This window comes from Urocitellus parryii, chromosome 4, assembly GCF_045843805.1.
Source record: "Urocitellus parryii isolate mUroPar1 chromosome 4, mUroPar1.hap1, whole genome shotgun sequence".
NCBI lineage: Eukaryota > Metazoa > Chordata > Mammalia > Rodentia > Sciuridae > Urocitellus > Urocitellus parryii.
In genome coordinates this window covers 149,028,788-149,047,201 of record NC_135534.1, presented here as the reverse complement: position 1 = coordinate 149,047,201, position 18,414 = coordinate 149,028,788, and the positions used below count along the sequence as shown (strand labels likewise).

At 37.2% G+C, this 18,414-nt stretch overlaps 1 protein-coding gene, 1 non-coding gene and 1 pseudogene across 3 annotated transcripts in view; 1 reads left to right on the top strand and 2 right to left on the bottom strand.

Annotated features, from left to right (window-relative positions):
- Ric1 (RIC1 partner of RAB6A GEF complex) overlaps positions 1 to 16,496 on the bottom strand; it is a 116,206-nt gene extending 99,710 nt beyond the window's left edge. For both annotated transcript variants that reach the window (XM_026391487.2, XM_026391488.2), the window contains exon 1: positions 16,106 to 16,496. In XM_026391487.2, coding sequence (XP_026247272.1) covers positions 16,106 to 16,249 — 144 coding nt within the window. In that variant the 5' untranslated portion in view covers positions 16,250 to 16,496. The remainder of the gene's footprint in view (positions 1 to 16,105) is intronic.
- LOC113184697 (U6 spliceosomal RNA) lies at positions 1,802 to 1,908 on the top strand. Its single transcript, XR_003301037.1, has one exon. It is a non-coding gene; the product is annotated as a U6 spliceosomal RNA (small nuclear RNA).
- On the bottom strand, positions 11,599 to 15,985 carry LOC113184683 (protein FAM204A pseudogene; annotated as a pseudogene).
- Positions 16,497 to 18,414: the final 1,918 nt, after the last annotated feature.

Here is an 18,414-nt window from a genome sequence, read left to right as displayed (position 1 = left end):
CCATGTACTCAGCAACTTTGTCATGGAAACAACATCTTAGCTCCTGGTTCTTGATACTTCCTGATGGAAAACATTGTTAGTCTTTGTCTTTGTCATCATGCTCATTGGCATATTCCTGTGCTATGGGATTTATTGCTGCATCAATATGGTTCCAGTACTAATGAATTCTTGTTTTTTTTATAGACCACCCATCACTCAAATGGCCCTCCAGCCTATTACTTCTCAATTGGACTTTTATCATGGACCACTGGATAGACCCGATTTTTAAAGGGGGACTCCAAACTGCTTGCCCCACACCGTCCCTTTTCAGCCTGAAGAAGCCAGAAAGATATTCTTCACCCCCTTTCCTTACAGCAGTAAGGAGTTCCCAAATTAGAGGGGGGGAATGAAGCCAGATTTAAAGTTAGGTAGTCAGTGTAGTTAGATAAATCGGGGTCTAATACCGAGTGAAATCTAAAATGGAGGCCATGCTGAAAATGATTCCAGGAAACGCAGGACAACTCATGGTAATCAGACAGCAATATGCTCCACTGACAGGGATGGAAAATGAGACTCCCCAGTAATTATGATTCATTACTTTTAAGATTAAAAGTAGTCAGAAAAAGGAGTGGGGAATGAAAGGGTAAAGTTTCTAAGCTGCAAAGCCTGAGTTAAAATGTAAAGGACTAGGTATTGTAAAGTTTCTGAACTGCACACAGAACCTGAAATTCCTGAGGCAGTTAAGGCAATGCCCGGTACTGACCATTTAGTTGTTTAATAACCTACGACCCTGTGCAGTTTGGCACATAGGCATTCAGGGCCCAAACCAATCAGTTTGAATGTCCCCCCCTTCTTAGGACTGACCTATCACTCCCGCCAGACCTGTTCCCGCCAATGAATGTACTAATCATGTTTGGGAATTGTTTGATTTTCCCGCGCCTCATGATGATTTGCTCTGATGTATGCAAAGCCCCTGCCCTCCCTAAAAAAGTGTACTTAAGCACTGCTCAACCCCTGCTCGGGGCTCTTGGCCGCTCTCCCTTGTTGAGTGAGCCTGGAGCCCCAGCGCGTTGGATTGGATCCTCAATAAATCCCCTTTTGCTGTTAAAAAAAAAAAAATTACCTTAAGAAGATATGTCCCCCCACCAAAAAATAAGCCATTATTCAACTATACTGAATGCTATTTCTAAAGACAGGAAAGATTTCTAATATACTTTAGAGGATTTCTGGTTAATTGTTGATGATCCATTACTTATTGCTTTCAAACCAGACACAAGGCACTTAGAATCAGTAATGCACAGATTCTTCTACTGTCACTTACAGTAATGACAAGTAATTAACTTCATACTTCAAACATTCCTCGATCTTCAAAAGGCCCTTTCTTTAAGGGAAACAGCCAATGGCAACTGTGACTAATTTCTCAATGCAAACACTAATGCTCATGGCATTAAACTGAGAGGATCAACTTCATTTATAAGAAGCAGCTTACCAATATCTTTGGTAACTTTTTTCTCTCCTACAAGAAATGAATAATTTTCAAAGAATATCTAAAGCTCATTTTCAACCTGTTTTATGTCTACCTTGCTGTTATTAAAATCAGGCTGTTTTCTCACCCACCTTGTTACACTATTCTTTATCCTATGAAATACTACTTATCCATTAACAAATACTTTTGAATATAAACTCCTTAAAATAAATTTATACAACATCATCTATGAAGTATTCACATAAGATATGTTTAACTTTAGTCTTTAACTTAGTTTACAACAGGAAAAAGATACAAGAAAACTTTAGCAATTAGCTAAATCAAGATTGTGGGATGGTGCCCACTTTGGCAGCACATACACTAAAACTGGAGTGATACAGAGAAGATTAATGTGGTCCCTGCACAAGGATGACATGCAAATTTGTGAAGCATTCCAAGAATGTGGACAGCGCGCCTACAGAATGGAAGAAAATCTTTGCCTCATACAGGGTGTTAATTTCCAGGATATATAAAGAACTCAAAAACTTAACACCAATCATCATCATCATCATCATCATCATTCAATTAATAAATGGATAAAGAAACTGAACAGACACTTCTCAGAAAAGGAAATATGAATGGTGAACATACGCATGAAAAAAATATTCAGCATCTCTAGCAAATTAAAACTACATGCAAATTAAAACTACACTGAAATTTCACCTCACCCTAGTCAGAATGGCAATTATTAGAATACAAGTAATAATAAATGTTGGCAAGGATGTGGGGAAAATGGTTTTTCATACATTGCTGGTGGGAATGCAAATTGGTTCAACCCCTCTGGAGCAGTATGAATATTCCTCAAAACCAGGAATGGAACCACCATTTGACACAATTATCCCATTCCTTGGTATATATCCAAAGAAGTTAAAATCAACATATTACAGTGATGTGGCCACATCAATGTTTACAGCAGCTCCATTCACAATAGCTACACTAAGGAGCCAAGCTATGTGCCCTTAAACAGATGAATGAATAAAGAAAATGTGGTATACATACACAATGGAGTATTTACTACTCAGTCATTAAAAAGAATAACTTTATGACCTTTGCTGGTAAATGTATGGAACCGGGGAATCTCATGCTAAGTGAAATAAGCCAGTCCCCAAAAGCCAAAGGTTGAATGTTTTTGCTGATAATAAGAGGGAAGATATTCAATAGATATTCAGGGGAATTAGGGGAAGAGAGGGGTGATAGGAAAAGAAAAGACAGTGGAATGAATGCCAAATCATTTTCTTATGTACATATATGAATACACTATAGTGAATCCCACCGTTTTGTACCTCCACAAGAATGGGGTCCTAATCAGCATAAGATGTATTCCATGCTTGTATAATCAAATTCTGTCAAAGTAAATTCTGTCATGTATAACTAAAAAGAATAAACCAAAAAAAAAAAAAAAGGAATGTGGGGTGGTCTTCATTAAAGTGGCCTAATTTACCAAAAATCAATTTTTGTAACAAAGCGAGAAAGAAGGAAAGACTAACTTTTTAGGTTGAGAGTTTAAAAAAATATATAGCAATGCAATGGATCTTGTATATACCTTAGTTTTTAGAAAAAGACTATACAAGTAATATGTGGAATATCTTGGGAAATTTCAAATTAAACTACATATTACCAGAAATTAAAGAATGATGAATTTTCTGATAACTATATCATGGTTACATATTATTATTTTTAGAAGATGGACATATTTAGGTACTAGTGAAGCATCCTGATATCTGCAACTTCTAAATAGTTCTACAAATATACAGACATAAACAAAAATACAAGCAAATAATAAGGCAGAATGTGGACAACTGTTTGGGATCTAGGTGATAACTAGGTGTTCTGTAAGTTTTAAAATTTGTATAAAATTTTATAGGAAAATAATGGGGATAGGTTGTATTTTCTTAAACAAACAATACTTAGAATAATATTTTAAAGTTTAAAGAAATCATCTATATTATCCAAAATGGGCAAAATCCTTTTCACCAAATAAAGTATACAAATAATAAGTGTATAATAACATGCTAAATACTATTAGTTGTATTTATACAAAATAAAGCCACAAATGAGACACCATTACAAATCAACTAAAATGAATGTGCAGAAACAGAAACTTTCCTATATTACTGGTGAAGATGTAAACTGCTACAGCAACTCTGGCTCACAGTTTGACACTTTTCCTAAGAAGTTAAACATAAACTTATGGCAATTCTACTCCTAGGTGTCCCACTAGAAGAAATGATAGTATATGTCCACACAAAGGTGTGTACACAAATGTTTACAGCAGCATTATTCAAAATGACAAAAAACTAGAAACATCCCACATACCATTAACTGGTGAATTAATTTTTTAAAATGTGACACATCCTTACAATGGAATAATACTCAGTAATGAAAATGAGCCTTACACTTGTACATACCTCAAAAACATTATATTAAATAAAAGTCAGACACATCATGTAATATGACTACAAAAATGGGAAGTTATATTCCATATATGTATGAAATGTCAAAATACTTCTACTGTCATAGATAACTAAAAAAGAACACATAAAAAAAATTTAAATATATATAAATAAATAAAAGGCATTTCACTGAGATGAAATTTCCAGAAAAGCCAGATGGAAAGGGACAGACACAAACCAATGGTTTCCTGAGGCTGGAGTGAGAGCAGAGGTTGATTATAAATGGGCAGAATGGGATTGATATAAATGTTCTAAAACTAGATTGTGGTAATAGTTGCACAACTCTAAAAATTACTAAAAGTCACTGGGCACTTAATAGTACATGCATTTTTATATACCTCAAATCTGTTTTAAAAAATGAAACTACAGTGAATTCTACTATATCTGGATATTCATATGCAAATTTATGTATGATTTATGACTGAAATTAAAGCAAATCCCTTGCAGAAACAAACAGCAACTCCAAGAAAAGCAAGTATAATGAACTTAAAAGTAAGAAACTTCCATGATTTCAACCAACTGACATCTACTGTTCAGTAAGAAATTTGAATTAAGGAACTGTCTCATTTTGTGGCAAGTGTGAACTAAACATTTTTAAATATTTTTAAGTTGTACACTTATTTATTGTAATTAAATTGCCTAATAAACTAATATAGGTATATTTTTTGTTGTCTTGTTTTTGTTAGGTAAAATGTTTTAATGCAGTCCCTATATCACTATTTTAGGTGACATAAAAGCACTATTATTAGATACATAATAATGAGAAAAAATTTTTTTTCAATCCTTCAATCCTGTTGATTTAGGAGGAAATCTGTACAAGGTGATAGTTCACTCATAAACACCTTACATTTATCTGCTAATTCCCCTTTTTAACAAAGAAAAAAGAGCCTCTACTAGAAACTGTATTTTCATAACATTGTTTTTACTGAGCTGCTTCATATGGTAATCTTTATTCCTGTAAACTGTCCCAGCATTCCATTTATGACAAACGTATAAATTATTTTGTGGGAGTTCCCCATAGGATTCGTGATTGTCCCAACTCATGGGCTCAAGTGATTCTCCTGTCTCAGCCTCCCTAGTGCTGGAAATACAGGAGTGTGGAGGAAACCTGGCTTAATGAGAATTCTATATTTAAAAGTTAAAATGTATGAGAATAGAACAAAAATAATGAATGAGGCATGTGGAAAAACTAAGTTTGGTTCTAGTCAACAGTAAACTCCAGATGAGTACTCAACCATAATATGGACCATGTCAATGATTCATGAGTACCTGAAGATGGCTGAAATATCCTCTTTAAATCTGTTTATAATACTTCTTTTTCTTTTTCCATAAATCAGGTCAATAAAAATACATTCTTGGAACCAGAAATTTGATTCTATATGAATGACTGTATACTAGTTTAAACTCTGATAGACTACAGATTACCTAATAATTAAAGTAGAATCTTTTACCACTTAACACTTTTCTAATATAATTTGAACTGCATGAAATAAAACTGCACTTAATTCACCATCACTTCCTATAAACTCTAATTTTAGGTTTTCTGAACTTAAGTTGTAAGTTAGTACTACTGTTTTTGTTACTACATCATTTTTTTTTTATTGTTGGTTGTTCAAAACATTACATAGTTCTTGACATATCATATTTCACACTTTGATTCAAGTGGGTTATGAACTCCCATTTTTACCCTGTATACAGATTGCAGAATCACATCAGTTACACTTCCATTGATTTACATATTGCCATACTAGTGTCTGTTGTAGTCTGCTGCCTTTCCTATCCTCTACTATCCCCCCTCCCCTCCCCTCCCCTCCCCTCTTCTCTCTCTACCCCCTCTACTGTAATTCATTTCTCCCCCTTGTATTATTTTTCCCTTTCCCCTCACTTCCTCTTGTATGTAATTTTGTATAACCCTGAGGGTCTCCTTCCATTTCCATGCAATTTCCCTTCTCTCTCGCTTTCCCTCCCACCTCTCATCCCTGTTTAATGTTATTCTTCTTCTCATGCTCTTCCTCCCTACTCTGTTCTTAGTTACTCTCCTTATATCAAAGAAGACATTTGGCATTTGTTTTTTAGGGATTGGCTGGCTTCACTTAGCATAATCTGCTCTAATGCCATCCATTTCCCTCCAAATTCTATGATTTTGTCATTTTTTAATGCAGAGTAATACTCCATTGTGTATAAATGCCACATTTTTTTTTATCCATTCGTCTATTGAAGGGCATCTAGGTTGGTTCCACAGTCTTGCTATTGTGAATTGTGCTGCTATGAACATCGATGTAGCAGTGTCCCTGTAGCATGCTCTTTTTAGGTCTTTAGGGAATAGACCGAGAAGGGGAATAGCTGGGTCAAATGGTGGTTCCATTTCCAGCTTTCCAAGAAATCTCCATACTGCTTTCCAAATTGGCTGCACCAATTTGCAGTCCCACCAACAATGAACAAGTGTACCCTTTTCCCCACATCCTCACCAGCACTTGTTGTTGTTTGACTTCCTAATGGCTGCCAATCTTACTGGAGTGAGATGGTATCTTAGGGTGGTTTTGATTTGCATTTCTCTGGCTGCTAGCAATGTTGAGCATTTTTTCATGTACTTGTTGATTGATTGTATGTCCTCCTCTGAGAAGTGTCTGTTCAGGTCCTTGGCCCATTTGTTGATTGGGTTATTTGTTATCTTATTGTCTAATTTTTTGAGTTCTTTGTATACTCTGGATACTAGGGCTCTATCTGAAGTGTGAGGAGTAAAGATTTGTTCCCAGGATGTAGGCTCCCTATTTACCCCTCTTATTGTTTCTTTTGCTGAGAAAAAACTTTTTAGTTTGAGTAAGTCCCATTTGTTGATTATAGTTATTAACTCTTGTGCTATGGGTGTCCTATTGAGGAATTTGGAGCCCAACCCCACAGTATGTAGATCGTAGCCAACTTTTTCTTCTATCAGACGCCGTGTCTCTGATTTGATATCAAGCTCCTTGATCCATTTTGAGTTAACTTTTATGCATGGCGAGAGAAAGGGATTCAGTTTCGTTTTGATGCATATGGATTTCCAGTTTTCCCAGTACCATTTGTTGAAGATGCTATCCTTCCTCCATTGCATGCTTTTAGCCCCTTTATCAAATATAAGATAGTTTAGTTTTGTGGATTGGTTTCTGTGTCCTCTATTCTGTACCATTGGTCCACCCACCTATTTTGGTACCAGTACCATGCTGTTTTTGTTACTATTGCTCTACTACATCATATTTTTAAAAATCTTCCAATTATTAAATCTTCTGAAAATCCTGTGCTACACAAAAGGTGATACATTTTGAATTTATTTCTAAAAAGCTACTCAGCATTTGCTTTGTGGGAGGCACTAGGAATAACATGAAATAAGGTAATTTCTATCCTTCAGAAATTTATAATATAGTTGGATAAATAAAGCATGAGTGTGAAACTTATAAGACAAAGCAAAAGTTCAAAGTAAAAAGTAAAATTGTCTCTAGATATAAGAACATAGATGACATGCTCTTTAGAAAACTCTAAAGACCATACAAAAATCTGTTAAAATAAATGAATACACTAAATTTTCAGAATATAAAATCATTATAAAAAATCTACAATCTTCCATATACTATGTAATTCTATAATCTATATACTAACAACAAACTGAAAAAGAAGTTAAGAAAACAGGGCTGAGGTGTAGTTCAGTGGTAAAGTGTCTGCCTAGCATGTACAACACTATGGGTGTGATTTCCATCACTGTTCCACCCCTCTCCCAAAAAAAGAATGAGGGAAACAAAACAATACTATTTATATTAGTCCTCAAAAATAAAATGCTTAAAATAAATTAACCAGGGAGGTGACACTAAAATACTGATGAAAGAAACTGAATATATGAATAAATGGAAAGGTATGCCATGTTCATGGGTTGAAACAATTAATATTGCTAAAACATCCATACTACCCAAAGTGATCTACAAATTCAATACAATCTCTATCAAAATCTCAGTGACATAGAAATTTTAAAACAATCTTAAAATTCACAGAGAACTCAAAAAAAGAATTATAAATAGCCAAAGCAATCTTGAGAAAGAAAAAAAGTGGAATCATCACATTACCTAATTTCAAAGTATATTATAAAGCTACAATAATCAAAATAGTGTGATATTGACATGAAAACCACACATACAGCCCAATGAACAGGACATTCCAGAAATAAGCCTATACATGCATATATGGTCAACTAATCTTCAACAAAGGTTATCAAGATTACACATCAAAGGCTGGGGCTGTGGCTCAGCGGTAGCGCACTTGCCTGGCACTTGTGAGCCACTGGGTTCGATTCTCAGCACCACATATAAATAAATAAAGGTCTATCAACAACTAAAAAGGTATTAAAAAAAAAAGATTACACATCAGGGTTAGGGTTGTGGCTCAGTGGTAGAGTGCTTGCCTAGAATGCGTTAGGCACTGGGTTCAATCTCCAGCACCACATAAAAAAAGCTAAATAAACAAAATAAAGGTATTGTGTCAATCTACCAAAAAAAAAGAAATTACACATTAGGGAAACCAGTCTTTTCAATAAATGATTTTGGTAAAAATGGAAAATTATATGAAAAAGAAGAAGACTACCCTCATATTACACCATATACAACTTAAGATAAACACTTGAGACCTGAAACCACTAAAATTCTGGAAGAAAACAGGAAAAACTCCTTCATATTGGCCTTGAAATAATTTTTAGATGACACCTAAAGCACAGGCCAAGGAAAGCATAAATATATAAATGAAACTGCATAAAACTAAAGAATGAGTGCACAGCAAAGGAAACAACCAACAAAACGAAGAGACAACCTATGGAGTGTGAGAAAATATTTGTAAACCATATATCTGATAGGGAGCATTAGCTCCCAAGACACTTAAAGAATTCATACAACTCAATAGGGGGAAAAATAAAATAAAATTTAAAAAACACAAAAGACCTGAAACATAAAATTGGCCAGTGGGTTCAAAATCACTAATCATCAGGGAAATACAAACACAAATAAAAATGAGATGTTGTCTCGTAACTGTTAGAATGGATTTTGTCAAAAAGTGAAATGATTAAAAAAAAAAAAACTGGTAAAGATGAAGGAAAAGGGAACTCCTGCACATTGCTGGTGACACTGTAAATTGGTATAGCCATATGAAAAACATTACAGAGGTATCTTAAAAAATTAAAAATAGCACTATTACATGCTCTAGCAATTCCACTTTCAGGGACACACATACACACACACACACACATACACTAGCGCATGCGCACACACAGATCTACATATGTACTCCAAAAGAACTGCAATCAGTATCTCAAATAGCTGTACTCCCATATTTACTGTAGCTTTATTCAAATATGGAAATATTTCCATACAGAATAGGAAACAAGCTAAGAACTGTAAACAAATGAATAAAGAAAATGTGGTGTACATCAAGATACACAAAACCCTGTAAGTTGTTATTCTTAGTATCCACATTTTGCAACAGTATATACACAATGGAATATTATTTGGCCTTAAAAAGATAAGGAAATCCTGGCATTTGCTACAACGTGGGTGAACCATAATGACATTAATGGAAGCCAAACACAGAACAGATTGCGTCATCACACAAGTTGCATGATCTCATATGTGAACACATATAAAAAGACAACAGACAGCAGTTGCCAGAAACTAGAGGGTGGGGAAATGGGGCAGGGTGGGTGTTTGGTCAAAGTACAAACCTTCAGTTTCAAAGTAAATAAATTCTGAAGGTTTAATATACAAGATGGTGAGGCTGGGGCTTGCCTCCCACGTGTGATGGACTGGGTTTGATCCTCAGCACCACATACAAATAAGTAAAAAAAAATACAGATCCATTGACAACTAAAAAATATTAAATATATATTTATACACACACAAGATGGTGACTATAGTTAATAACAATATATTATATACATATTTGCTAAGAGAATAGATTTTTTTATAGAACTATTCTGTTTGTTTTTATACCTCTATTTTTTTTGTTTATTTTTACGTGGTGCTAAGGAGCGAACCCAGTGCCTCGCACGTGCTAGGTGAGTGCTCTATCACTGACCCAGAACCCCAGCCCAAGAGAATAGATCTTAAGTGTTATAGACATGAGAGTAACTATGTCAAGTGAAGTATATATTTATTAGCTTGATTATGGTTATCACTTCACAATGTATATATATATCAAAATATCACATAGTATACCTTAAGTATATACAATTTTTGTCAATTATACCTCAAAAAGCTGGGGGAAAAACAAAACAGTAGTCATCAACATATGGTTATTGTAAGAAGGACTCAGAGAAAGAAGGGTTTCAACAAAAGCCAAGTATAGATAACATTCTAATGGTAAATATGGAGCAAGAGAACAGCCCAGGAGGGGTGTATCTCTGGTATCAAACTTGAGCTTTAATTCTTTAATAAAAAGTGAACCCTGGAAGGCTTTCAGAACAATAAATTTATAAAGAAGATCTCTGGAGGCAGTAACAGAATAGAGCTGAAAGAGCAAGAAATGGGGATATTGAGAAAATGGAGATATAAATTAAATGGCCTCCTGAGAGTGCACTGTTAATCATATATCTGATCCTATAGCTTGGTTCTTTAGATATCTATCTCTTGTTTTTGCCATTATTACAACATATCAAAAGGAATGTAAGTTTCTGTTAAGGGTTACTCAAAGACATACAATTTATTTATAAACCTAGTGATCATGTGCACATTTCAACTTTTTATCAGCAACCAACAAAACTGTCACTCACAAGAATTTGATTTCTCACATTAACACACTAACATCTCTGAATATAATATTTTCTACATATAATAGGCCTCTTCATCCCTTTCTTATACTGCCTGTTTATGCTACTTCTCACAACTGATGTTCAGATATACTTCTGAGGGTATGATAAATATTTGAAATCATCTGTGACCTGAAAACTGAGATATGCCTATCTATCTAAATTAGAATGACAACACTCTAGGGTATCACTTTGTGGTTTATATACGTAGACCTTCACATTCACTGGTAAGCAGTATATTAAAGGAATAATCCTAAGGCCCCTGGAGTCAACACCCTGTCAATCATAAACCATATCCCATTTTACAGAGCGGCTTAATCCTCAAAGTTGAAACCTTTTACAACACTTTATTTTAAGAGTAAAAAAAGTTCTTATAGCATCAAAGTAATTAAAGACATTGTGAGGACAGTATCAACTGAGGGTTATTTGCATGTATGACTAATCCATTATAAACAAAACACAATCTCAGAAAAAGGGTAGTTATGGCAAGTAAGAAAGTACAAGGACCTCACAGATCACAAGATACTAAACACATGAAAAGCAAAATTGATTTTATACTGTAGGTCTATACACATAAAATCCTATCTTTTTTTCTTGTACATATGCTTAAATTTCTTACACAAATAACAAAATGCTTCATTTCATTCACTTCAATAGAATGAACTCCTTAGAAAAAGACTGAAAAGAGTTGATAATCAACTCCAAAGTTTTATGCTTACTTTTTTCTATTTCTATCACTTTCCTGACATATTTAATGTAGTCAAGAAAATCTTTTCAGTAAATTGAGCACATGAGTCTAACAAGCATCTTGAAGAACTCTTGACAAATTACATATATCCCATGTTGCTTTTGGGTTTTCATCTCTTCATTGCTTCAAACCCCCACGTTATGTTCCTTTTTTTGAGTAGCCTGTGACCTTCCAGCCTCCTTTTTGGCTTTTACAAACTTGTGGCAAACAATTGCTTTGGCAATTTTTACACCAAGCTCCCAAGTAGCAAGCCGGTTGCTGAACTCTTCAGGCTTCTCAACATTTTACTCCTCCACAGCCTGGACTATCTTCTTTTCAAGGCCTGACTTGTCAATCTTTTTCTTTTTAACAGGGGGCTCAAACCTATCACTACATCCAAAGACTAAGTAATAAGTAAGCTCCTTTCATTGGATTTCATTTAAGGATTGTTCATTATCTGGCACGTTTTCTCTTTTTCCCTCTGAAGTTTGAGGTTTTCTGTTTAGAATATCTTTATGCAACTCTTGAAATTTGTTTCACAAATTTAAGGAAATTCCAGATGGGTGCTCTCCATATGCATTTGCATTAGCCTCAGCTTCAACTTTTAGTCCATCTGCAGAGAAACTTGAGATTTCTGTTTCTCGAAGAGTCCCATCCTCTTTATCTTCCTGTAAGTTCAGTTCAGACTTCTCTAGTGTGGCTTCATCTTCAGAATTCAATTCAATATCACCTTCATTTAGGCCAGGAGGCAGCAGTCTATGTCTTTTCTCTGGTCAGAAAGCACCCCTGCTGTATCCATCTTAAGACCCCTTTTATAATACCCTTGACAGAAATACATCAATTGTTCCATCAATAAAGTTCTACCTCTACCACCTCAAACTAACATATACATAATATACCTGTTTTAACACCCTTTTTTGGGCTTCAAAATATATGGATGATTACTTTTTTAGACTCTAGAGGTTTGGGTTTTTTTTTTTTTAATTACAATGTAGAGAAAATAAACTTACATTAACACGTCGTACCAAAAATGAAGCAATAAAAACTTCAAACAATAAAATATGCTATTTTAAGATCTCTATCAAAGAGTCAAGTGACTATAGAAACTCTTCTGGTTCATAAACAGTCTAACAGCACCATGGTATATTTCTCATATTTGGGATAAAAAAAATAAGTCTGGAGAGATATGACTCCATAACATGAGTTCCAATAGCTATTTAGTATATATAATAGTAGCTACAAGAGGTACATAAAAGTTCAAAGACTCAAAATGTTTAGAAGTTACTCTTAGAGACTAAATTTAATGTTTCCATAGTCTCATGGGTGACCAACTTTTTCCACATAGCAATTTTTTTGGACATTAAAAAAATGGCCTACATTATTTAATGTTTGCTCCTTCCACAAAACTAGTTTTCTCTTTTTAAAAACGCATTCCTCCTTAGCAAGTTTAATTTACTAAGTAAGCTCTAATAAAATTTTAAGCAAGCAAATCTTATATACTCTCATCTCTTTGAACATGTTTCTCCCTGTCTCCAAAGCAGCTGTAAGATTTCAACTACATAAAGCCCTTTAGATCTTCAAAATTCACTTGATGCCATAAAATTACTTGCATCTACAACCTTTCTAAAACTCAAAGCTTTCATGTTCTTAGTGCAAACATTTTAAACCAATTCACACTAAATTATATGAGTATAACTGATAGTTCCTTAATTTACCTAGAGGTAGTTTACTTTTAATTTCTTGTTAACCTAAATTTATTTTAACTTACATAGTTTCAGGAAGTTTAGAAATTATCTAGAAAATAAAAATGGAGCTTTCACAGTGAGAGAAAAGACATCCCAGAAAGGCACTTGTTCCTTGAGAACCCAGTCAGATAATCACAGACTTTAGAATCATCTGGTTCACACCATGTGACCCAGCAGCTATACCCCTCCTCTGAATTTATCCTAAAGAATTAAAGTCATCATACCATATTGATACATGCATACCCACGATAGACAAACTATGGAACCAGCCTAGGTATTCACTGAGATTAATAAAGAAAATGTGATACACACACAATGAAGTTTTATTCAGCCATAAAGAAAAATGCAATTTTGTCATTTGCAGGAAAACAGACAGAACTTGAGACATTATGTTAAGTGAAGTAAGCCAAACTCAGAAAGCCAAGGGACACATGGTTTTTCTCAGATGTGGAAGCTAGAGGGAAAAAGGAAAAGGTGCTGGAATGAAGGCCTCATAAAAATCAAAGGGAGATCAGTTGAGCAGAGGAAAGGATCCAGGAGGAGGGAAGAGGTTAGGGAAAGAGTAAATACTGGGGAACGATACTGCTCAAATGCTATTGTTACATTGTGTGTGTGTGTGTGTGTGTGTGTGTGTGTGTGTGTGTGTGTGAGTGTGAGAGAGAGAGAGAGAGACAGTGAGAGAGAGAGAGAGAGACAGAGAGAGAGAATATGTAACAACAAATGCTACCATTATGTACAATTATAACACACCAATTTAAAAAATGGAAAAAAGATTTTAAAATAATCTTGGAGTTCTGATTTAAAAGCAAAAAAAAAAAAAAAAAAAAAACCCATCTGGCTCAATATCTGATCTTTCTAAATGAAAAAGCGTATGCCCCTGGGCTGGGGCTATAGCTCAGTGGTAAAGCACTTGCCTCCCATGTGTAAGGCACTGGATTCAATCCTCAGCATCACATAGAAATAAATAAAAGATACTCTGTGTTCATCTACAAGAAAAAAAAAAAAAAAAAAAGCTTATGCCCCAGAGATCAGGGTTAACCATCATGTAAACCAACAGTACCATGTAGCCACCACCTAAAGTATTCCTGTATTTCATTTTACTTCTTACCTCTGAACCCATAGATTACCTGAATTTTTTTATATACTAGATCTTAATAATAGTGGCCCCCTAGATTTCCACGAATAGGAGTTTATATAGAATGGGAGTTTAAAGAAAAGGAGTATGAATACTTGTGGAGGCGCACTTTTATATTCCTTTTGTGGGAGACAAAGTGGCTTAGTCTTCTGGTTTATTCATCCCTCATATTAAATTCTCTTTTATCTAAAATTATGACAGGTCTGCCTTTGAGGAGGTAAGAAAAATTTTAGAGTCTACAAACAATGTTACATCAAGTGAAATTACATACTAAATTCAAAAAACAATTTAAAATTCATGTAATCATTTTTTCTGCATGCACTTTTAAAACTAATAGCTGCATACACCTAAAAAAATTAAAAATTATTTAACTGGCATATACATTGTAAATGAATTTCTCATTTAAGAACCAAATGAAGTACAATGTACAAATTTGAAAATGCAATTAAGCACTGGACAGACTATCTTATTGCTGGTATTACGACTTCACAGGCTGGGGATGTGGCTCAAGTGGTAGCGTGCTTGCCTGGCATGCGTGCGCCCGGGGTTCGATCCTCAGCACCACATACGATTTCATAACATTCTCTTTTGTTCTGATATATACTTAAAAACTAATAAGGCAAAACTTTATGGCAAATAGTCTGATTTACAGTCCAACTATGATAGTCAAAGGAGATAACAAGAATTACCTAAATCCTATCACCAGTTTTACTAAGGCTGTGAGGACAGTCAAGGACATTAAGGAATTCCAAAGGTAATAAAGATTTTTTTTTTTTGGGGGGGGGGGGGTGTTAACCAAACTAAATAAGTATTTCACACAGTTCTAATAAGGGCAAGGTCACAATCTATCTTTATATGGTCAAATTAACTTTGAAGAGAACTTCATTCTAACATCGATTAGTACTGTCTTCTTTAGAGGAAAAAAGCAAAAGTATTTTATACTCTTAATTCTGTAGTCTTTACAGACAGACCTATAGCAGCATTTGCAGAGTAGGGAGTATCCCATCCATCACTTATTTTTCAAGTTATTTCTCTTACCTACTCAGTAATAAGATACAAGAAGGAAAAAGACGACCAGGATCCAAAGCAAAAACAGCACTCTGTCCCATGCCCTCTCCAAGTCTTATTATTTCCAGGTGTTCTAAGTAGCGCGGACAGAAATGAGTTCTACTTCCGCTCCTCCTAACCCCTTTCCAATTCTCTTAAGAGTGCAAAAGCAGTTTAAAAAAGGGGGGGGGGGGACCTGGCCTGAAAGTGGGTAAGGGATGTTAGGAGCAAAGCAGGGAGTCGAAAAACCAGACCTTTGGTTAAAAATAACTCCAGCTGCAAATTCCTAGAATTAAGTTATCAAAGGCCTGCAAAGTCTGACACTGGGAAAGCCCAACAGGCTTTCCCTAACTCCAAAAAAACGACCTTTAAAGCAAGGAAGACCACAGTCTCCGGATTTCTAATTGAGGAAAGTTTAAACACTTTTGCTCCTCAGGAATGAGGGAAGGGAAGTGAGGGCAAGTCTGGGCTCGGCCAAGGGAGCGCGCAGGGTCTGCACGGTGCGCGGCTGGCGGTCCAACGCGGGGAGGCGCAGGGATTCGCGGCACCAGCGATTTCATCCACCTGGGAGAGCGGACCAAGAGCTAGAGAGTCTGGCGCGAAGCGGCCGGGGTCCCTGGCTCAGGTCTGTGCCAGGACGCCAGGGAGGGAGTGCGAAGCACGGCGGGGGCTCTACTTACTCGGCTGTACCAGATGCTGAGGCGGGCCGGGGCCAGCACGGCGAAGAAAGCCCTCTGAGGGTCGGACTGAACGTGGAAAGGAGCCTCGGCCGGACTCCCTGGAGGGCAAAGCAGCCTCTTGGGCCAGCCGCTCAGGAAATACATGGTCCGAGAGAAGGCACAGACGCCGGAGCGCCTGGCGGCCCCCGGCCCGGTCTGTCACACTCAGCGGCCGCGGGCCGGTCTCCCGCCTCCCACACCGCCACCGGCCGAGACGGCGGTGGCGACGGCGGCAGCTCGGGGCATCTGCCCGCTGGCCTGGCCGGGCCAGGCCGACTCGATGCTACGCGACGAAGGCACCCCCGCGCTGACGGGGCCGAAGACCGGGGAGGGATGGGGAGGGAGAGTCGGGACCCAGAGAGGGCGGGAGGAGCGTAGAGGCCCGCCCCGGCCCCGCCCCTTCCTCGGGCCGCGCGGGCGTCACCACGCCGCGCCGCGTGGGTCGGCGGGGAGGGCCGCTGCGCGCGCGCGCGCGCTCTGGCGACTTCTCCCTTCCCCCTTGCTGGTTTCTGAAGCTCCGCCCCAATCTTCATTGGCGGCTGCCACGCTGCGTCCACACGCCTGTGATTTAACTTTGTTCTTGCTTCTCTGCACCTCCCACTTGCAATTTGGAGCTTATGGTCAGGGGCGGGGCTGCCGTGTAAGACTCAGGTGGACAGAGTTGAGAGAGAACGTGGGGACCGAGCACCTCGGCCCGCGGAACACGCCCTTCGCCTGGCCAAATTTGACTTCCTCTCTGTATTGGTGGGGCCTCCGGTGGGGGCGGGCCCAACGCTGCAACGCCCTGGGTGGGGGTTGGGGGGTGACGGCACCCGCTCGAGTTCCCATCTTAAGGTCACGGCAGTCGCCTGGGGAAGGCTAGAGCTGTGTGTCCAGTGAGCACCTTTTGCGTACCGGGCAGGGTCAATGTAGAGAGCTGGTGATGAGGTTCCTATCTTTATGGTGCTTACGTCCTAGACAGGACCTTTACTCAATTAGAAAATAAACCATTTTACCATGAAAGTATTTGAGTTGTGTCCTCTGCACTTCAGGAATTCAGTTTGCATTCTTTCCCTCTATCAACTCTGTGAGACAAAGACAAGACTGTCTCTTTTACTCTCACAATAATGTTCTGCAAAAAACAGGAACTTTTTTGAGCTGAAACGGACTGGAGATAATGTAGTTGGTATTTAACTTGAGTCGGGAGAGGGGTGTGGAGTGGAGAAAGGGGTTCTGGAATAGAAGACAGATTTGCTTCTCCTTGTCTTTTTTTTTTTTTTTTTTGTAGTTTGAATTTGCCCGTGTTTATATTAGTTTTTCAATTAAAAAAGCCAAGGTTTTAAAAAAATTAACCAAAACCTATTAGCAAAATTAAGAGCAAACAAGGAAACAAAGTAACAATCTGTATCAGATACGTTTGCTGCATTCCGTAAAAGTGATAAAAAGAACTGTCTCACCACTCACCAGCCTCTTGTGGTCAGACTGTGTCTCTTTCCTTGTGCTCTCCACGCCATCCCTGCCCCAACCAACAGAGCATAAACTTTGAAAATATTTGATAAGTGAAACACTGTATGAAATGCTGACCCAGCTGGATTACACCATTAGGCAAATAAAGAGGCCCAGAGGAGTTTTTTAACTTGCCAAAGTAAAATTGTAGAATAACAACAAAGTTGCATCATACTTTTCATCTTAGATTCCGTTGTGTCCTTGGGAGAAAAAGAGAGGAAATTAAGTGTTAAAGGTGCAACAATTCCACTGGCAGTTTCACCGAGAAAGCATATTTGTCCCAGCACTTTCGGACAGTCTTTGTTCTCATGAGCTTCTTAAATGTGAATATCTTCCTGCACTCTTAAGCAACTTCTAAGTAATTTTTATTGTTCTCAATATTAACCTTACTTCCCAACTTTAATTCCCCTGCATCCTCCTTTGTAACATTTAAAATTTACAAAATAACTTTATATGCATGATTTAATTCCATAGTAAACTTTCAAGATAGGTAAGGTTGCTGGGATGTTGTTATTAATTTCTTAATAAGGAAATAGAAGCAGAGGGATGGATATGCCTATATTCACATGACCTGAAAAAGAAATTGATTTTCTAAAGATCTAGTGTTCTTTTGACCGGATTGTTTTGAATTGTGGTGGTGTTTCTGGTTATTGAAAGAGAGGGATGGAGACCTAGACCTTTCTCTCTGGGAGCATATTCCTTCCTCCCTCTCTTCTTCCTTCCTTCCTTTCTCTTTTTCTTTCTTCCTTCCATTCCTCCCCCTCTTCTCCTTACCTTTTTTGTCC